This window comes from Tubulanus polymorphus, chromosome 8 (assembly GCF_964204645.1).
Source record: "Tubulanus polymorphus chromosome 8, tnTubPoly1.2, whole genome shotgun sequence".
Classification (NCBI taxonomy): Eukaryota; Metazoa; Nemertea; class Palaeonemertea; order Tubulaniformes; family Tubulanidae; genus Tubulanus; species Tubulanus polymorphus.
In genome coordinates this window covers 15,977,990-15,999,028 of record NC_134032.1, presented here as the reverse complement: position 1 = coordinate 15,999,028, position 21,039 = coordinate 15,977,990, and the positions used below count along the sequence as shown (strand labels likewise).

At 40.5% G+C, this 21,039-nt stretch overlaps 3 protein-coding genes across 3 annotated transcripts; 1 reads left to right on the top strand and 2 right to left on the bottom strand.

Annotated features, from left to right (window-relative positions):
• Window positions 1-564: 564 nt before the first annotated feature.
• LOC141910270 (lysosomal alpha-glucosidase-like) lies at window positions 565-10,029 on the top strand. Its single transcript, XM_074801001.1, has 20 exons — window positions 565-921; window positions 1,452-2,087; window positions 2,279-2,433; window positions 2,879-3,047; window positions 3,236-3,341; window positions 3,486-3,742; window positions 3,976-4,107; window positions 4,249-4,359; window positions 5,006-5,119; window positions 5,435-5,531; window positions 5,859-5,976; window positions 6,266-6,399; window positions 6,883-7,034; window positions 7,253-7,407; window positions 7,899-7,983; window positions 8,056-8,234; window positions 8,533-8,630; window positions 8,936-8,976; window positions 9,076-9,255; window positions 9,518-10,029. The coding sequence occupies exons 1-20, from the start codon at window positions 655-657 to the stop codon at window positions 9,671-9,673; spliced, it is 3,342 nt and encodes a 1,113-aa protein (XP_074657102.1). The 5' UTR covers window positions 565-654; the 3' UTR covers window positions 9,674-10,029.
• Window positions 10,023-12,484, bottom strand: LOC141910273 (uncharacterized). The gene is made up of 4 exons (XM_074801002.1): window positions 12,359-12,484; window positions 11,498-11,603; window positions 11,297-11,357; window positions 10,023-10,523 (listed from the first exon to the last, which is right to left on the bottom strand). The coding sequence occupies exons 2-4, from the start codon at window positions 11,579-11,581 to the stop codon at window positions 10,081-10,083; spliced, it is 588 nt and encodes a 195-aa protein (XP_074657103.1). The 5' UTR covers window positions 11,582-11,603; window positions 12,359-12,484; the 3' UTR covers window positions 10,023-10,080.
• A 1,450-nt stretch (window positions 12,485-13,934) lies between these two features.
• On the bottom strand, window positions 13,935-19,111 carry LOC141909723 (uncharacterized). Its single transcript, XM_074800313.1, has 8 exons — window positions 18,938-19,111; window positions 18,337-18,478; window positions 17,857-17,929; window positions 17,679-17,772; window positions 16,969-17,087; window positions 16,078-16,265; window positions 15,923-16,002; window positions 13,935-15,311 (listed from the first exon to the last, which is right to left on the bottom strand). The coding sequence occupies exons 1-8, from the start codon at window positions 19,067-19,069 to the stop codon at window positions 15,066-15,068; spliced, it is 1,074 nt and encodes a 357-aa protein (XP_074656414.1). The 5' UTR covers window positions 19,070-19,111; the 3' UTR covers window positions 13,935-15,065.
• Window positions 19,112-21,039: the final 1,928 nt, after the last annotated feature.

Sequence of the window (21,039 nt, the reverse complement as noted above, 5' to 3'; positions counted from 1 at the left end):
CAGTGCTCGACGGTGTTCCAGAACCCTCCGAAGTTTACACCCCCGCCCTGATCCGAATACCCGAAGATTTAGTGCAAGTTAAGGATGATTTCATGCATTACATAGAATTCTCACATCATTACAATATTGTCATATAAACACGTGACGTGTATCATTCATATATTCATGAGGTCCTGGGTGAATATTGATGCTGAATAATCTGGACTGAACTTCGACTGACCGACCGCTCAGAATTGTCCGAATATTCACCTCGCCCGATCTGCTACCGTCTGAAATATGTATAAACCTTTCGGAAAATTATCTTTAATTTGAAAAATTTTCTGACCCCAAAGACTTCAAGCGTATTCAACTTGTGTCATGTGAGAATCCGCCAGATAAATGACTTTATCATTTTTTATCAAACGACACCTTAACAAGTCTTATCAAGCTCATTCTGGTTGACAGTTTAAGAAATGACATTAGAATTTTACTGGGTTGATTGATATATTCAGTAATATTTTTAGTGATTAGATCAGCACCGCTAGTCGCGTGACCCAATCGATACAGAATTCAATCTTCTAAACACCCTATATAGATAGCATAGCATACAAAGCGGTAGTAATTTTGAAACGCCTTATATAAGATCATAAAGGATTTTAAGGACGCGAGGGTAAGATGACTGTCCCTAAAGGCATGTCGAACGACTGCGCGACTGGCAGAAAACAACAAAAAGACGAGAAATGCGTATCATCATCGGCGGAAGGTGGATTGAACGGAGCGATGACACTATCGGAAGAAGGATCGAAAAATCTGCAGCCAAAAATACGGATAGATGCCAATCAGCCTAGACTCGGTATTCTGGTGGCTGTTGTAGTTGCCTTTATGATGATCATCGGCATCTCTGCAATCCTTTACGTCGTTCTGCACAAACCCAAGGTCAAGGTCAGTATCATTTCAAACTTCTCAATAATAGCGCTCGTTGGTAACCCCGTGTTACGTGACTCCCGAGCGGAAGTAAGGAATACAAAATTCAAATCAAATCCGGGTAATCGATCATCAATCAGATAAGAGGGTCAATTTCCCTATTTTGAAAATATGGAAGTAAAGTCCGATATTTGATATTACACTTTGAACCAGCGGCCCCTGGCGGTGGATAGGAAAGTGAGAATTCTTCAACCAAACCGTACAGCAGGTGCTCCTATTATACTCTGTTTCTATATTCCCCATCGAACAGACAAGATCGATTAGAAACCTGATTCAATTCTCCCGAACTGCCATCGATATGTTTGGTAACAAAGTTTGAACATCGGTCCTTCTTTGTGCACGTCTTTGTTTGCATAACCCAGCTTACTTATAGCTTGCTCCACAAATCCACCTATGACGTCACGTTACATCGATTCATCGGATTTCATTGTGTGTTTTAACACACAATGAAATCCGATGAATCGATTTCGATGAATTATATTTTGTAGGTCTATCCGATGTATATCCCGGAGAGCAGACGGCAGCTATGGCATCCTGATCTACCGAAGCCATACCCGAAACTGGAGAATAAACAAGACCCGATCAGTTGTAAAATGTCACAGCGAAGTCGATTAGATTGTTATCCGGGAGGGGGCGCTACGGCTGATAAATGTCGGGCGTTGGGCTGCTGTTGGTCACCGGTCAGTTGGGCTCGTAACAGATATAACCGATATCCCAAATATCAGAGATATCAATATCGTCGGCGCTCGTATGATGACCTCATCGATTATGGGGGCAGCTATGGCATCCCTTTTTGTTTTTTTCGGGCGACTCCGTCTCCGCAGCCGCGGTGCAGCGCAGTACGCGACGCGCAGCGTATCGACTGCCATCCCGAATACGGGGTAACACCCGATAAGTGTCTGTCACGTGGGTGCTGTTGGTGGGGTTCGAACACGACCGGCACCCCGTGGTGTTTCTACCCGCAACAGGAAGGCTCCGGTTATCGTCTAGACTCGTTAACCCGACCGACTCCGTATAGCTACGCGGCCGAAATATCCCGACAATTACCGAGCAGATGGCCGAACGATATCGCCAAATTGAGAATCGATGTTTACTACGAAACTAACGAGAGACTTCATTTAAAGGTACCTTCCCGTTACTGTTGCTAGGATACGTAGCATTGTTGATCGAAATTTGAATATCGCTCGAAAATATCGTATCATAGCAACGTAGGTATCGTGGGAATTTTGTCGATATGATGGATATCCTTTTATTAACTTAAAAAGATGGCTGCCTCCACGAAATCCACTTATGACGTCATGATATTTATTTGCAGATAACCGATCCAGCCAATAAACGGTATGAGGTACCGATCGTAACGCCCCCTACGTCATACACGGGAACGACGCCGAAATACAATGTCACTTTCCAGAAGGTTGGAACTACGTTGAAATTGGACGTCAGACGAACGGACGCCGTTTCGTCAGTATTGTACGTTGTATTCGGTGCAGAAGAATTTGATATTCTTATATATTGCGAGAATTCCTACCAGAACAGTCGCCGTTCGGTAGAAAAGGGTTAATTCCTGTATCATCCATATATATGTAGTTATGTAGGAAATTTTAAAAAAATAGAATCATGTATAGGAATCATCAATCAAGGTCATCAATAACCTGACTGTGGTTTAGTTTCACGGTCGGATATTTTCACAAGCCAATCCGATTATAAAAAGCTTACCACCATCGATAAGGTTACTAAATACGATCAATTGGCTAAAGCTGCTGGATAGTGGTAGTGGTAGATTTATAGTTAACCGGCGGTTAAATACAATGGTTACAATGTAATTTCAATTATCACTCACTCTGGCATTAATCCACCGTTCTTTAGCAACTGCTGCCCCTGATATTAGTCTCTCTCTTTCTCTCTACTCTGATAGGTTAACAGTTACCGGTGATAAGTTGACCTATTCTGATCAGTTTATCGAGTTATCCACTCCCAGCGCCTCGCGATATCTGTACGGTTTAGGAGAACACAGATCAGCGTTTGCACACGACACGAAAGTGGCTCAAACCTTCTCGTTTTGGAGCAGAGATGTTGGACCAACTGTGAGTAGAATATTGGCCGTCAAATGGCCGTCAACTTTTCAAAAATCATTTTCGTCATTTCTTCGCCTACGTTACGTGCATGTCATCTTGGCCGTATCAATTATGCATGACGGTCAATATGACGCACTGTGACGTCACGCGTATCTGTATTATCTTTTATAGTGTTTTCTAAATTATTATGATTTCAGCCTCACAATAATCTGTACGGTGTGCACCCGTTTTTCATTGGTCGAGATCTGACCAATAACGGCTCGCGTTATTACGGCGTATTTCTGCTGAACAGTAATGCTATGGGTGAGCGAACCACGTGACACACTCCAACGAATCGCATTGTTGCGTGTTTTGAAAAATAAAAATCGATTAAATCGCGGTCGTCCTGGACGACAAAAGCTATTCATAATTTCAGGAATTTTAGGAATTTTTGTGTTTTTTATCTAGATTTTATAATTTCGCCCAGCGCCACAAACTCTACTCCGTCTGAACTGACGTATCGTACAATAGGCGGAATACTGGATTTCTATCTGTTTCTCGGTCCGACTCCGGATTCCGTGGTCCAGCAGTACAGTGACGTCATTGGTCGACCGGCTATGCCTCCGCACTGGAGTCTGGGCTTCCATCTTTGTCGCTGGGGTTACGATGGCGGTGACGGCCTTCAGAAAGTGATTGCTCGCATGAGGGAGGGAAAGTTCCCATACGTAAGTCCATCACCCAGCATGGAGAGTTACATACATTTGCATAAATTATGCTAATTAGCTGATATAAGTCGGCGTATTTTCTTTACTTATAGGTATGATAATAAGATTTGCATATATTATGCTAAATATCTGTTATGAATACGCTCGTTGACTGTTTACTACTCGCGGATCGATATTACGAATTTACATATATTATGCTAATTAGGTCATATCGCTAATTTATTCATAAATAGGATACCCAATGGAACGATATCGATTATATGGAGGGCAACACTGATTGGACGTACGATACATTGAACTATGCGTCACTTCCGGCTATCGTAGACGATTTGCATAAACACGGCCAGCATTACGTCATCATAGTGGTACGTTATTCAACCAATCAGAATTGATGATTTCGCTGTGTTATGAATATAAATCAGTTAAGATAGGTTTTGACTTACCGGAACAACAGAGGTTCGGATTTCTAGTTGTTTAACAAGCATGAGTTATTTATTTATTTACAGGATCCGGCTATTAAATACCAGACCGGTTATAAACCATACGAAGACGGAATTGCATTGGATGTGTTCATCAAAAACCCGTGGGAGGGTTCTTCCGCTCCACTGATTGGTAAGGTAACTATGGCAGGGTTCTTCCGCTCCACTGATTGGTAAGGTATCTATGGGAGGGTTCTTCAGCTCCACTGATTGGTAAGGTAAATATGGGAGGGTTCTTCCGCTCCACTGATTGGTAAGGTAAATATGGGAGGGTTCTTCCGCTCCACTGATTGGTAAGGTAACTATGGGAGGGTTCTTCAGCTCCACTGATTGGTAAGGTAACTATGGCAGGGTTCTTCAGCTCCACTGATTGGTAAGGTAACTATGGCAGGGTTCTTCAGCTCCACTGATTGGTAAGGTAACTATGGCAGGGTTCTTCAGCTCCACTGATTGGTAAGGTAAATATGGGAGGGTTCTTCAGCTCCACTGATTGGTAAGGTAACTATGGCAGGGTTCTTCAGCTCCACTGATTGGTAAGGTAAATATGGGAGGGTTCTTCAGCTCCACTGATTGGTAAGGTAACTATGGGAGGGTTCTTCAGCTCCACTGATTGGTAAGGTAAATATGGGAGGGTTCTTCAGCTCCACTGATTGGTAAGGTAACTATGGGAGGGTTCTTCAGCTCCACTGATTGGTAAGGTAAATATGAGAGGGTTCTTACCATTTACTGATAGCAGTTATATCAGAAATCAAAAGTTCATAAATGACGTCATTACAATGTTTAGGTGTGGCCCGGTAACACGGTATTTCCAGACTTTACGCATCCAAACGCGACGCGATACTGGACGAAACAAGCGAAAGAATTTTACCAGAAAATCAAATTCGATGGAATCTGGATCGTAAGTGATTCATTCTACTTTAAAAAAAGAAACTGTTTTTAAGACGCCGCGTATTTCGTGTTTTATAAAATGGTGATAAATCTAATAGTCGAATAGCCCTGACGTAGATGTGGAGAATAGATTTAAAAATGACTGAAACCAATAGATTTGTAAGATGATATGGCCCGAAACGCCATTCAAATTGTCTTTCAATTTTCGATTCTGATTATTGATAAATTGATTTTTCTTTTTTAAATCTTTCACATAAATTCGTACATACTATGCCGGGTACACTATTGATCCTGGCTGACAGTTTTTTTCGTTTGAACTCTCCAGGACATGAACGAACCGTCCAGTTTTGTCGACGGTTCTGTTGTCGGCTGCCCGAAAAAGTTCCGAAGTAACCCATACGACTACCCGCCTTATACACCACGTAAGTAGGCCTACAACCATCTGCAGGATTCACCCGATTCCATATTTGCCGACGTTTAAGTTATTTCCTCCCTGGGAGTCGAAATTCGGTTGTTCTAAAGATTTGGTTACATAGTTAACCGGATAGTTCACCAACCTTTCAGCAACTCCGGAATTCCTGGGGTGGTTGCACAGTCGTGACTTAAGTCCAAAAGTCTTAAATCTTATGTTGTTAGATTGTCTAAATAACTAAGTTGATCTTACGTCTAAGCCATGACTATGCAATCAGCCATTGAGCTCGATCGATGTTTTGTGAAAATTTTTTGAATAAGATTTTCCATATTTCTAGGTATTTTAGGGGGAAGTTTAAAAGCAAAGACAATTTGTGCCTCGGCGAAACAACATCTCTCCTTACACTACAACATCCATAGTCTGTACGGCTACCACGAGGCAGTCGTGACTAATAGGTGCGTACTGTTATTCAGAGTCGTGGTGGGGTCAAGGTCAGCGAGTCAAGGGGGCAAGGTCAGTCTGCTAAAGGGCAAGGTCAGCGAGCCAGGGGACCGGAAGGTATATTTGGAAATGAATACCCGCGCAAAGGTGCCTTCTTCATAGAAACTACGACAAAATCAGGCCTTGACTACAAAACACGATTCCAAACTCTGAGGGTGGAGGGTGTTACTGATTTAATATTAGACCCCCCCCTTCCGCAATGGGTGAAATGATTGACCTAGTTATGGTTTGTATGTATTATAGGATGCTGCCTTCGATAACGGGACAGCGGCCATTTTTACTGAGTCGATCTACATTTGCCGGAAGTGGACAATATACAGCGCATTGGACCGGTGATAACCGGGCAACTTGGAACGACCTCTCCGCTAGTATCCCCGGTAAGTGACAAGTATCCCGGGTAAGTGTCCAGTATCCCGGGTAAGTGTCCAGTATCCCGGGTAAGTGTCCAGTATCCCGGGTAAGTGTCCAGTATCCCGGGTAAGTGTCCAGTATCCCGGGTAAGTGTCCAGTATCCCGGGTAAGTGTCCAGTATCCCGGGTAAGTGTCCAGTATCTCGGGTAAGTGACAAGTATCCCGGTTAAGTGTCCAGTATCCCGGTTAAGTGTCCAGTATCCCGGGTAAGTGTCCAGTATCCCGGGTAAGTATCCATCAGTATCCCGGATAAGTGTCCAGTATCCCGGTTAAGTGTCCAGTATCCCGGTTAAGTGTCCAGTATCCCGGTTAAGTGTCCAGTATCCCGGGTAAGTGTCCAGTATCCCGGGTAAGTGTCCATCAGTATCCCGGGTAAGTGTCCAGTATCCCGGGTAAGTGTCCAGTATCCCGCGTAAGTGTCGAAATGTCTAAATGTATTTTTGTTGTAGCTATGATGAATTTCAATATGTTTGGAATACCGTTCGTCGGTGCGGATATCTGCGGTTTTAACGGCGCCACCAATCAGGAACTGTGTGTCAGATGGATGCAACTGGGCGTGTTCTATCCGTTCATGAGGAACCACAACAGTTTTGGGCTACCGGTCAGTGAGCGAAAAAAAATAAATCTTCATAAAATTTCCGAAAATTAATCCTAATTGAATGCGTGTATTATTGAGATAATCCCAAAATTGATGATATTTCGTCAAGTTCATTTTGTGAAAAATTTGAAATATCATCCACAGGAATATTCGTTATATCTTTATCTTTGAGAATCAGTTCAACCGTGTTAAACATGTTTCGTTATGTTTTGCTACAACAGGACCAGGATCCAGCTAGTCCACTATTCAATAAAACTAGTCAGGACTACATGAGATCAGCTTTACTGCTGAGATACAAATTGATACCGTATCTGTATACACAACTGTATCAGAGTAACGCCACTGGTGCTGGTATCTTCACACCTATGTTCTTCCAGTAAGTTCTTTTGATACTTGACTGGTCACCAGTCTCACTAAACCTGACTGGTCACCAGTCTCACTAAACCTGACTGGTCACCAGTCTCAATAAACCTGACTGGTCACCAGTCTCAATAAACCTGATTGGTGACCAGTAACCACACCTGATTGGTCACCACTCACTATACCTGATTGGTGACCGGTCACCACACCCGACTGACCACCAGTCGCCACACTGACAAGACTAACCCTCAAAGTTGGTTAATCGTCTCTGATATATGGCCTAGTGGTTAGCGTGTGTGGCTGGTATACCTGAGGTCGCAGGTTCGAGGCCTGCAAGGGATGGGTGGGCCAGGGTTAGGTTGCGGCTTAGGGTTACGCATCACCTGGTGATAGGTTTACGGTCGTTTACCACTATTAGATAGAATTTTCATTCGGTTGAGAATGAAAAAAACTTTTTGGAATATATTAATTTTGAAAATTATGAATTATATTTATTTCACGCACCAGGTATCCCTCTGATGAAAATACTTTCACGTTGGATGAACAGTTTATGTTCGGCCCGGCCTTAATGGTATCGCCTGTACTTCACCCGGTAAGTATAACTACAACCGGGGACAATTCGATGACGTCATAGGGGGATATATCATGTCGTTTTGGTTTACAGAACCGTTATTACGTGCAAACCTATTTCCCGAATGACACGTGGTTTGATTTCTATAACGGTACGGCCGTGCGTACGCTGGGTCACGTGACGTTGCGAGCTGGAATGGATAGAATCAACGTGCACGTCAGGGGCGGAAGTATCATCCCTTACAAACAACCGGAAGTCACTACGACTCTCATGTAAGTACCCGTAATACACGGCTAAACCGATCCGCGATACAAAATGGCGGCTTTTTCAACCGTAGAAAAGTAACATCAACCATTCACTCAGATTGAAGCGCACTGGAATTCGTCGCTAAGATACAGACCTATTGTTGACCAATTCGAATTGGTCAACAATATAAGTGTATCATAGCAACGTTCATCCTCACAATAGAGTGCATTATGGGAAGATTGGTTATTTTTCTCAATTTTTCCAAGTGACGCCTGCCTGGATTACACACCCGCGCTAATGTTGTTATTTCCTATTCGGTTGAAGGGCCCAAAACGCTTATAAACTGCTGGTGGCTTTGCCGATGGAAGATGGCCGGATATTCACGGGACATGTTTATTCAGATGACGGAGTTTCATTGCAACGTAAGTATAAGATTCAGAATTATGATACAACTGTTCTCACGCAGGGGCGGATTTAAACTGGCCTCACCCTGAAGCGGATTTAGGGGGTGGTCTCAAGGGTCCGGACCTCTGCCTTCCCATATAGTTTGCCCGGCTTTTTGTCGGATTGTTAAAACCCGCGGCCTTTGTCATATGATTGCATTATCTGAAAACTTCCCTTTTTATTATCTCCCATAGACCCTGGCCTGCCAAATTTCCTAGATCCGAACCCCCTGTCAAAGGGGTGCCAAGAAATTATGAGAATTGTTTATTGTTGCTATTTTCAGCCAATGGCGGAGGAAATCTAGTTACAATTCGTGCTACCAAGGTCAGACTTTAATTTATCAAAAAAATTATCGGCTGTGTCCAACTGGACCCCTTGAGGGTCTATCGATTAATCCGCTATCTGTTCTGTTTCTATTTGTAGCATAGTAACGGCGGGGGTGTGACTCTGATAATAGATGGCAGTAGTTGCGCGTCGTCTGCCAACATGAAACTCGAAGAAATCACCATATATGGGCTACGTAGTAATTGTACGCTTATGCAAACGCTTCATCCGGACCGTTTCGCATCTGAAGTTCCCGGTCGGATAGAATACAATGAAGGGGTGAGTTTAACGGCGGCGGGGTGGGGAAGGGGGTCATCAGTTCATTAGTTGAACAGAGCATAGAGCACGTTTCAATGCGAATCAGTTTAGACTAAATCTTAGACTCTTAAAAAAGTTTTAGGAGTCCGTGGACAAATAGAAATCCGTTATATTTTACACATATATCTATTACTAAATGGATCGTACAAATTTTGATGTAAAATGTATATGGACACGGATTAAGAGGGATTAACTGCTGTATAATTATCTCTCGTATTAACAGGTGGTAACGATGAGTGGATTACGAGAAGACTTGTGTCGTAACGATATCCTCGTGTGTTACTCGCGCGACCAGCCGCTACCGGAAACAGTTCAAATCATCAAAAACAGCTTAGCAATAGCGGGAGGAAGAGACTTTTTGAAGAATCGCCGTTCATAACCTTTATACTGGGATAAAGCAGAGAAACAGCTAGAGACTACTGATTGATTGATTGATTGATTGATTGATTGATTTGTTGATTGATTGATTGATTTGTTGATTGATTGATTTGTTGATTGATTTGTTGATTGATTGATTTGTTGATTGATTGATTTGTTGATTGATTGATTTGTTGATTGATTGACTGCGATATATCAATTGAAGTCAGTTTTATCCTTAAAATTGACCGAAAATGTTTCGGTGTCGCCGACGTTTCCTAAAAATATACACCATGATAAGCAAAACCATTTTCTTACGGCCGCAGTCGAAATGATCCTCATTAGAATAAACAGATAGACTAAGTCTTAAGTTTCGATTTTTTCACTTGACTTTATTCATTGAATTGAACAATGCTTTGCTTTCATTCATTACTTTGTGCGAATACGATTATCTTTTAACACCTTGCAGGTTCCGTTTCCAGGATGAACGATTTTATTGAAATGATTAATCAGGCCTTTTTTATCAAGACCCAACTCTACTTTCACGTCGCCGAGCACGGTAATTCGGAGGACTTGTACTACATTACCGGTTTTTTGAATCTGAAATTCAACCACGCAATACCTTTTCGTCGTGGTGAAGTTGTCGTACGGCGTTAGTGCTGACCTTTCCGCCATTAGTTGATTGCGCTGGTGCCTATCTTTGACTACAATCAATGAATTGTTGAACCTATGATTCGCGGGACTTTTTGATAGCCGCGACGTCATGTCTTTCTGCCATTTGCTAGGGTCATTTAGTTTGAGAGTTATGACGTCGTTTATCATCACTACATGCTTTTTCTCGAAATTTGAGGGTTCCCGATCGTGTCTGACTTCTGGTAGAAAAAAATATAAACTATAAAAATCTAAAGTTGTTGATTCGCGGTGTTCGAGAATGAAGGTCTTAAGCGTAAGTCCTAACTACTATTGGTTTCCATAGACCACAGTGACTGTGCATAATTCACTTGAAGGAAAACACCACATTTTGAAGCGAGACTAAGAGAGGGTAGTGACGTTTAGACTCAATTCTATGAGACATTTTCCGAAACTAAGAGAGTATTGACGTTTAGACTCAATTCTATGAGACATTTTCAGAAACTAAGAGAGTATTGACGTTTAGACTCAATTCTATGAGACATTTTCAGAAACTAAGAGAGTATTGACGTTTAGACTCAATTCTATGAGACATTTTCAGAAACTAAGAGAGTATTGACGTTTAGACTCGATTCTATGAGACATTTTCAGAAACTAAGAGAGTAGTGACGTTTAGACTCGATTCTATGAGACATTTTCAGAAACTAAGAGAGTAGTGACGTTAAGACTCGATTCTATGAGACATTTTCAGAAACTAAGAGGGTAGTGACGTTTAGACTCAATTCTATGAGACATTTTTAGAAACTAAGAGAGTAGTGACGTTTAGACTCAATTCTATGAGACATTTTCAGAACCTAAGGGAGTCAAAACGTCACTAGTGTCTTAGTTTCTGAAAATGTCTCATAGAATCGAGTCAAAACGTCACTACTCTCTTAGTTTATGTTTACAATTGCGGGTGTGTATTTTCTTCCGTCCTAACGATCTTGTTTGTTCCGAGCCCTTTCACTTTGCTTACCTCGCTGACCTGCCGCTGTTAACCCTTCTAAATCAGTAAGCGAATGCGCCTCGCTTTCAAACTGGAAAAAAAAATAATACACAATGATTAGTTTCACAACTCGAATCAAACAAAGAACTTTTAATTGATTAATCTTTTTTTGTGAATTTTACAAAACGGCAACAATACCTATGGAATATGTATCGAACAGTCGAGACTCACCTGCTGCTCGTCAACGGCCTTGGCATTGACCCAGATTACCGACAACAGAACAATAGCTACGACGCTTAGCGACCTGGCGACCATTTTTCTTTTTCCCAGTAAACACCTTTCGTTAAATAAGGGGGTTGAAAATATCATAGCATCGTTTTATTTTCATCTTATTCGAATAAGCTTCCTAAATTACGATGAATTCACGCGTATTGGGATTTGTCACGGTCAAAACCAATTTAAACGAATCCATTTTCAGAATATGTTCATTTAAGAATAAATTTCTCAATAAACTTCTTCAGTTATTCATAAAATCCAGGCCCGGTTTCATAGACTGGGTATCAAAGTTACCCCTAGGGATAAATCCTCAATCTGAACCTGGTAGTGACAATGAGAAACCGTGGTTATAACTGATGACGAATTTCAAAATATTCCCAGGAACTAGTTTTCTATCACATCTTTGAAACAGAGCGCAGGAGTTGAAGTTGTTCGAAAGTTCAATGCGATGGCGAACGTGTACGTTAAGTGTGACGCGATTTCATTTTTACCACCGTATTCGGGTGCCATAACTGTTTTTTAGGATAGCACATAAGCTACGTGATTTTTGGTATTGAATTGACTATATTATGAAATGACCATATACCACATTATTTTCTGAAAAATTGTAAAGATTTTAATTCTAGTCTAGTTGTATAAGAAAAAAGAGACTATCATTTTAATGAATCAACTTTCACTATTTCCTATGTTTTCATGGCACCCGAAATCGGCTATTAGAACCTGTTGAATTCCTGTTGGAATTAGACACCTTTCGAAATTTCTAAAACACAAATAATCAAGCTTCATTCTAAACCGATATTCTGGAGTTTTACTTACTTGATACCAATAGGAACAACAGACAATCTGCAGTCGAACTAGAATCGTCGTCTAACGAAACCGATGGATTCGAATATCAGCGACGATATTTCCAGAAGTTAATATACTAGTTTTATGTCATCATTTATCATCGAATGACCAGATTAGATTTCCGTATCACCAAATATTTATTGCATTGTGTGGGCATTTTGTAAATTTATTACATATAGGTTGTTTGAACAGACCTACTGATGGTTCAACGTTTAAGAAATAAAATGGTAAATGCCATAAAAACCCTTATAATCAAAAAGTCGAATTTATGGCCTCGATTATGCTCACCAAACTATGCCAGAAAAAGCTTGGTTTCTCACAATTTCGAAATCCAAAAATAGACAAGCTTTAGAATAGCCCTGGCCCCAGTTACACAAAAAAGTTTTATTTTAAAACTTTGAGAAGTTTAATTTTTGGTGTAATTGCCAATGGTAACTTTATGTTTTCAATGAGGACAACAATTCAAACTTAACCGTTTTAGGTTTAAACTTTTTCGTGAAACCGGGCTCTGATAATTAAACAAGCGAGACGGAGTGGAAGGGCCTGAGAGGTGATCAGATCACTGACTAAACAGTTTACCAAAATCTAACAGCTGCAAAATCGTTCCCATAAAGAGCATAACAAGCGCTTTACATCACATTGCTGGCTTTTAGAGTAGAGAGTCCTGCAGTCCTAATGTCAACCGGCTCCACATGTATTTTGGCTCGACCTTTATCGGCCAGACAAAACCAATTTCTTCGATTTGAAAATCCCCTTTACACCAAACCCTGCTGGTGACATCTACTGTAGAGACATAGTTGGTGGGACTAAAACTTCAGATGGAGAACGTGATAACTAATGGAGGCTGAGAAAGTTTCAGCTATCTCTGATCTCTGATGAGACTCGTGTGGGGCTAAACAAAAATGATAGCTTGTTTCTCCGCAGCGGCCGGGTCATTTTTGTAAAATATGATAAAATTTGTAAACAGTTCATTTCTATAGCGGCCGGGTCTGTTATGGTAAAATTGATCACGATTTAAAAAAGTAATGTACGGGTAGATAGGCGGCTGGCCGGGTCGAGTTTAAGCTCAGCAGAGCGGAGAAACAAGGTATCAATTTTTTTGGCCTGGGCACCAAATCTATTTGACATTACACGCAACGAGTGTATAGGGTAATCATCGAGTCAAAATGTCCAAATTTCGTGTCTCTCGTTTTGGACATGAAATCAAACTCATCTGTTTAAAGTGCACATCAGATTTTATAAATGTTTATCACAGATTTTCTTTCATAAGTTGCCGAAATGAACGGAGAATGTTAAAAACAAAACAAGTAGATTCAGTATAAAGAGCTATAGGAATGAAATACATAGAGGAAAAGGGAATGGGTCCATAAGGATGACCACGAACAATTTCATCCTCATCCATCCTATTGCAAAAATCAACAAATTCGCGCACTTCTGATGAAACCCAGCCAGAAATGAAATCCAAGTATGTACCTATATTGAATGTGTATTTATTCGAACCCAAAGATCCATTATAACTGATAAAATAACAAAAATATTGTGCCTACGAATATAATAAAGTTACGCAAAAATATCAACCTATCAAAAACTACAATACGGATACGACGAGTACCACCATCAATAGAGACAATAAAAGGTGATTTATAAATAAATAAATAAATAATTATAGCACAAAGAATGGAGATTTTATTTTTCAGCAGAAATTGGGGAAATAAATATGAGGTTTTCAAATTAATAACTCATCCAAACATAATATAGAATCTAGGCTAGTATCCAGCCGTTATTCCTCAAACAACGGACCGTAACAAGGTCTGGGGCCAGTTGCTGAAAAGTTGGTTAAAGATAACCGGCCGTTAAATACCATAGTAACAATGAAATTTCAACTGTCACCATATCAACTATCCACTGGTTAACTCTAACCAACTTTTGAGCAATCGACCCCTGGGCCGAGTTTCACGAAAAAGTTTAAGCCTAAAATGGTTTAGTTTGAATTGTTGTCCTCATTGAAAACATGAAGTAACCAATGGCAATTACACCAAAAATTTGAGTTAAACTTTTTCGTGAAACTGGGCCCTGGTATTCAGACTACATAGAATCTGGTTCTATTACATGATTTACACTCATTTTCCCCAATTAAAGGGCGACATATATTTTACACTTAATTTTATTAATTGCACTATCCAACTTAATATACAGCAGTCTAAAACTCGTTGCTTAAGTCGTTGCAATTATCATTATGTTGACTTATCCTAAATGACGACTTACACTTAATAAACTGAATTAGAAATGGAAAATTGAGACTCAAAAATAGAGATGACTTCAGTAATGTGACGACTTGTCCAAATGATGACTTAAACCTAGTAAATAGAATTAGAAATACAAATTGAGACTCAAAAATAGAGATGACTTCAGTAATGTGATGACTTATCCAAATGATGACCTACACTTAGTAAATTGAATTAGAAATAGAAATTGGGACTCAAAAATAGAGATGACTTCAGTAATGTGATGACTTATCCAAATGATGACTTACACTTAGTTAATTGAATTAGAAATTCAGTTTATTGAGGCTCAAAAATAAAGATGACTTCAGTCATGTGACGACTTATCCTAAATGACGACTTACGACTTAGTAACAATACAAGTTTGACTGTAAACAGAGATTGTTGTTTGTTGTTTATCGTAATAAGTCGTATCCGAGTAGAATATCAGCGATGACGTCTCCTAGCGACAGTAATTTAAACGGAGGATGTTTCGAGATTTCCGCGGCATGCGGAATCGAATCGGTGATCCAGAAATTATCGAACTTCACGGCGTCTGCTCCGGTGTTCGATTCCGTAGTGAATCGTTTCCACGATTCATTCGGGAAAACAGCGTGAGTTACGAACGCGCTCACTGACTTCGCTCCACGATCCAACACAGCCTGAAATATATACACACCGGGATTTATGGAGGCAGACATCTTTTCCTAAAGGAGGCTTCGCATTTAATCACTAGTACACAATTTGATGATGTCATAGGGGGATTTATGGATGCAGACATCTTTTCCTAAAGGAGGCTTCGCATTAAATCACTAGACAATTTCGATGATGTCATAGGGGGATTCCTTGTCGCAGATATCTGTTCTATCTGTAGGATATTTGATGATGTCATAGGGGGATTCCTTGGAGACAGACATCTATTCTAAACAGAGACTCTAAACACTTTCAGCAATCACAGAAACAAAACCCGGCGCTGCTGTTGCTCAAAAGTTGGTTAGAGTTAACCAGTTTTAGTTGACATAGTGACAATTAGAATTGCATTGTAACAGGGGAATTTATCCGCCGGTTATCTTTAACTAACCTTTGAGCAACTGGCCCCAGGACTCTGTCCATATTTTACCAACTAAAGCCCAGTCCACTTGACGCAGGAAACACTGAAACACGATTTCTCTGCACCCCATGTATTAATAAGAAACAGGAATTATGTTTCTGTCTCCTGTCGTTAGCGTCGGGCTTTAAACACTGAAATTTAAACGGCTATCTAATAAATTACCTTGCCACAGTTTTTCATAGTTCCGCCAGTTTGAATGAGGTCGTCTATGATGATCACGTTTAAACCAGCCGGATCCGGACCTGCAACGACAACAATTCACAACGTTACCACGGCTACTAACCCGTACGGTAACCACGGCGATGAATTAAACTCACCGTCTTTGATTTTAACGATGCGTTTGTTGCCGTCCCGGATTTTCGTGCAAATTATCGTCTGCGATTCGGGAAAAAAATGATGAAATCGTTTGAACGCTCCGTCGTCGGGAAACGCGTATGCGATATTACCGTTAATCTCCGGACGGGTCGAGACCTCTCGGTGTAACAACGGAATCGCCGTCTCAAGTCTACAAACAATCAACAATCGCAGATGCACAGTTACAATACGTTATAACCCTACAATCTATTTAATACCACTGCTTGCTTAACGTCAATATTTTTTTTTTGGTATATGGTCACCAGGGGGCGTTGAATATTGAAATTGTTAGATTGTTGCGAATTGGAAACCACTTTCCCGAGCAGGTGCGGTGTCCCTGGACCCCTTGTTTAATACCACTTCTCGCTTAACGTCAATATTTTTTTTTTGTATATGGTCACCAGGGGGCGTTGAATATTGAAATTGTTAGATTGTTGAGAATTTGAAACAAATTTCCCAAGCGGGCGCGGCGTCCCTGGACCCCTTGTTTAATACCATCGCTCGCTTAACGTCAATATTTTATTTTGTATATGGTCACCAGGGGGCGTTGAATATTGAAATTGTCAGATTGTTGAGAATTTGAAACAACTTTCCCGAGCAGGCGCGGCGTCCCTGGACCCCTTGTTTTATACCACCGCTCGCTTAACGTCAGAGAACAAATTTGCTCGATCAAATTCAAATTCAGTATAAATACCATTATTTATAACACTGCCAAATTCATCATAACGCTTTGTTTTTCATGGATCCCAACAATGGCATTATCACGGAGGACTTTTACGATATATAATCAAAGGTAGCCAAGCAACCAGATTTATACGCTGCGACTGTGAGGAGTCGTTCGCTGACCGACTGACCTTGGAATGACGGTTTCCGAGAAGTAGAATCGCTCTTGTAAAGCGTGAATATCGAACACCATGATCTGAGCCGGACCTCGTGATGTCATCGGTATCGCCGATAGTATTGTCGCTAATGTCTGAAATAAATCAGTCCAGAAAAACCTGGTTATATATCTATAATACAGGGGCTGCAATTGCTCAAAAATTGGGTTAAAGATAACCAGCGGATAAATTCCCCTGTAACAATGAAATTTTAATTGTCACTATGTCAAATACCCACTGGTTAACTCTAAACAACCTTTCAGCAACTGCAGCCTCTGACTGCACCAGGATCCAGTTCCACAGTTGTTTTGTTGATTTGAGTTAAACCAATGAAAAAAGAACTGATCTTAAGTCAAAAATGAACTCAATCAGTTGAAGAGATGGATCGCGGTATTAAAATTTGACTCATAATTAACTAAGAATTGAACATGAATTACAACTTTCACTAAACTGTGGGGACCCAAACAGATTGAGGCAAGAAGAGAGTTTTGATTTTAACTGGAATTAAACCTCTGGGCCCAGTTTCACAAAAAGGTTTACTTCTTAAATCGATTAAGGCCTTTTTTAATCCTTTTTGTGAAACTGTGTCCTGTATCTAGTTCTATGAAGTTCTCGGCTGATTTTAACTGAAGCAGTTTATTTTGAATGTTTTAAAACTCTGTTACCGATGAGCTACCATACGTTACCTTAGCAGTAGCGATTTGTCCTTCGGTATCGACTCGTTCCATTGTACCAGTTGGGAAATACGGCAGTATTACAGTAAACGACCTCGCCAGATATCTACAATATATTCAAAAACACTAAAACATTTAACCCGAAGAGCCCTTTACAACAGACCGGACACCAGCTGCCGACAGGACTTACTTTGGTATCGCATACAGGACGGACAACTGTTGAAATATCACCTCCGGTGTGTGGAAACTAGCCAGAAATAAAACTGAAAAATATCACAGTATCCTAAAACATTACACGGAAAAAAGTGTCAGCGTTAAAGATTATTCCCTGGGAACATTTTGAAATTTGTCAGTTATAACCATGGTTTCTCATTGTAACTATGGTGGTTGTCACCCAGATTGAGGATTTACCCCTAGGGATAACTTTGATACTCGGTCTATGAAACTAGGCCCAGATTCACAGCTTAAATGTGGAAATGGATTCATAACCGTGGAACTAGGGCTGCAGTTGCTGAAAAGTTGGTTAAAGATAACCATTGTAGTAACAATGAACTTTTAATTGTCAACTATACAATGGTTAACTCGAACTTTTGAGCAACTGCAGCCCCTGGATTCATAACAGCAGAACTGTGTCTAAAACCGATGAACCAATCAAACGTTGCATGCGTACCATCTTTGCCAGCCATTTGTTTAACATCTTCGATGAATAAATTTGGAAAACCGTCGGGAAATTTCTTCCATTGAATCGTGGTTTTAAGTTCTAACGATCGTTTCGTCGTGGACCGATGTTCTGATAGCTGCCTCACGTATTCCTGTAAAACACAATCGTCTAATCTTCAACCTGTATTCCGGCCAGAAAACGAGCCCAAACCCCCGGGGCCAAGGATACAAGATAAAAGAACGGTTATTGGGGGCCTCATACCCACTGCCCCCGCCCCTTAGCACCGGTATCCTAGGCGCTGTTTTTATGGGATTCTGAGGGTTTAAAGTAGTTTCAGTACCAGTGAACTGGTGACTGCTCCATGGTAAAGGCGGGTACTGACTAACCACATCCACGGCTTCAGCGAGGTCCACTACGTGAGTCGCAGATCTAGTAGACTGTAGCCTTGTTCAACGCCTTACACAGGCATTTTTTTCGGCAAAGATTTTGGCAAAAAGCTTAAAATTCGATAAAGATAAAGCTAAGAGCACTTATTGATAGTGCAGTAATTAAACAGCTGTGTGTGGGGAGGGGGATAGCCGGCCGCCGGGGGTCTAGTTGGTGGTTTGACCTGTCTTTTGGCAGTGGATTCGTCGGATAGTTTGAATGTGTCATCCTGACACCTGTCCGCTATACTGTTTGCCAGACTCTCCATCGACTGATGAGCGAACAACCAAACATCACTTCGACTTCTAATACTCATTATTTTACTGATAATGACAGCTAGCTTGTCACCCTTTGTTCAATAAAGTTTATTTGTACTTGTATTTTACATTCATTAAGGGAGGCTCCATGGAACATGAGGTCTGAGGGATGCAATAAATCAGCTCCACGAAACACAACTGCAAATGTATGTTTATTGTGAGAAGTTTGCAAAATGTTCCTTTCTTTTATCATATCGCCAATGCTGCTAAAATCTAGTTAAACCGATGCCGGGAAATAACATACAAATACAAATGACGTCTAAAATAGCGTGGAATGATGTATACGTTGTTACTCGCGTGCCACAGTTGGAATATAGGTAGGTCAGATTCTGACCGTCAAGTGCTGCCCCTCTATAAACCATTGGCGGCGAACACGTGAACTATTATCGCGTTTTCCGATGTCCTGAATCGCCCTTATTCAAGGACTGATCATGTTTTTGGATTCATTTTAGGAAATCAGCCACCAATTTCATGTTGTTAATTATCCGGTTCTTGGTTAACAAGCGAGTGCGAGTCAATGAATCAATGACAGTGGTATCCTCAAAAACATCCTCCATGGTTCCAACAGTGTCACCCAGGATTTTTCCAAAGTACTTCATGATCGGTGATTTTTCAATTTTCCAAAATGGGAAATCGGGACTTCATAAAAATTAATAGATATCATCATTCTACAGTCAACATGTTAGTGGCGACTCGTTAATAAAGGTGATTTTAATGGGAAATTGCTGAAATATCAAATGCAATATGTGAAATGTAAATGAATTTTCCAAATATTTTCCCTGATTTGAGGAAATTTTTTTCCAAATATTTCCAAACTGGGAATCATTATCTCAAAATTTCCAAGTTTTTCCCGAATTCCCGGTGGTTCGACCCGGTGGTTCTGTGGTTCCCCCCGGTGGTTCTGTGGGAACCACGATCCTCGAGTCTACGAACACAACACCTCATTATTTTACCTATTCATACCACAATGGGTCGATTTATTATTTTTTTCTTCTCAAATTTTCTGATAACACCTGCACGCACACACACACGCACACACACACGCACACACACACCCCTACACATCACAAACTCATATTTCAAAACAAAAATAACCCGGTTTAGTTTTTAGGTAAATATTGTATCAATATCTTTGCAATCAACAAGATGAGCAACAAAGCTGAACAAACTCAAGGGCGGAGCCAGGATTTTTGGAAGGTGGGGGACCAGGGTATTGAAGGGCATAAAAGTAATCACGAACGGCTTCCCAATGATATTTGATATTTTGGAGTTCTCCAAGGCTATGTGACAGATAATTCATATTTTCTTATAAAATTCTTTTTTTTAAATTTCCTAACAATTTTGAGGCCACGCAAAATATCTGGATCCGCCCTTGACACTGGACACAGTTCGATCATCAAATTTGACGCAAAGATACAATGGACTCACAGCTCAAGCCATCAGTCAGGACGTTTTGACGACTTATCCAAAATGAAGACTTACAATTATGTGAATTGCAAATACTGAATGCGACTCAAAATGACAAAAAGATTTCAATAATATTTATCTGAATATCAGAGTGATTATTATCTAACAGAACTGATTCAATAATCTCCGGATACTCACACACATACACGTACGCCACCTATTTTTATTAAAAGGTACTGCTGTTTTTTACTTACTTAATATCATTATGAAAGTAATAATATCGATCCATGCACAACAATCTACTTACAATCTTTATATGCAATTCATAAAATAGAATTTAACCTATTGTAATAATAATAATAATAATAATAATAATAATAATATCTAAATGAACGACAGGGTCATGCAAAACATCCAGTAGCCAGGTCGGATAAGCTCAAAAACCAGATCTGAACAAAGACTACTAGCACAGACTGAACGGAGACTACTAGCAACTCTGCACAGATAATGCACCTAAGTGGTATTAGACAATAATTTTGAGACAGAGTTTAATATGACAGTC

What these genes read in the sequence shown, in the direction of transcription:
- LOC141910273 (XM_074801002.1), bottom strand. Translation starts at nt 11,581, where the DNA reads ATGGTCGCCAGGTCGCTAAGCGTCGTAGCTATTGTTCTGTTGTCGGTA. An exon ending in AGGCCGTTGACGAGCAGCAG is followed by an intron (nt 11,358 to 11,497) that starts GTGAGTCTCGAC and finishes TTTTTTTTCCAG; the next exon opens with TTTGAAAGCGAGGCGCATTC. An exon ending in AACAGCGGCAGGTCAGCGAG is followed by an intron (nt 10,524 to 11,296) that starts GTAAGCAAAGTG and finishes TTTTTCTACCAG; the next exon opens with AAGTCAGACACGATCGGGAA.
- LOC141910270 (XM_074801001.1), top strand. Translation starts at nt 655, where the DNA reads ATGACTGTCCCTAAAGGCATGTCGAACGACTGCGCGACTGGCAGAAAA. An exon ending in ACAACAGTTTTGGGCTACCG is followed by an intron (nt 7,035 to 7,252) that starts GTCAGTGAGCGA and finishes TTGCTACAACAG; the next exon opens with GACCAGGATCCAGCTAGTCC. An exon ending in GAAGTCACTACGACTCTCAT is followed by an intron (nt 8,235 to 8,532) that starts GTAAGTACCCGT and finishes ATTCGGTTGAAG; the next exon opens with GGCCCAAAACGCTTATAAAC.
- LOC141909723 (XM_074800313.1), bottom strand. Translation starts at nt 19,069, where the DNA reads ATGAGTATTAGAAGTCGAAGTGATGTTTGGTTGTTCGCTCATCAGTCG. An exon ending in CATCGTTAAAATCAAAGACG is followed by an intron (nt 16,003 to 16,077) that starts GTGAGTTTAATT and finishes TTGTCGTTGCAG; the next exon opens with GTCCGGATCCGGCTGGTTTA. An exon ending in CTATGAAAAACTGTGGCAAG is followed by an intron (nt 15,312 to 15,922) that starts GTAATTTATTAG and finishes TATATATTTCAG; the next exon opens with GCTGTGTTGGATCGTGGAGC.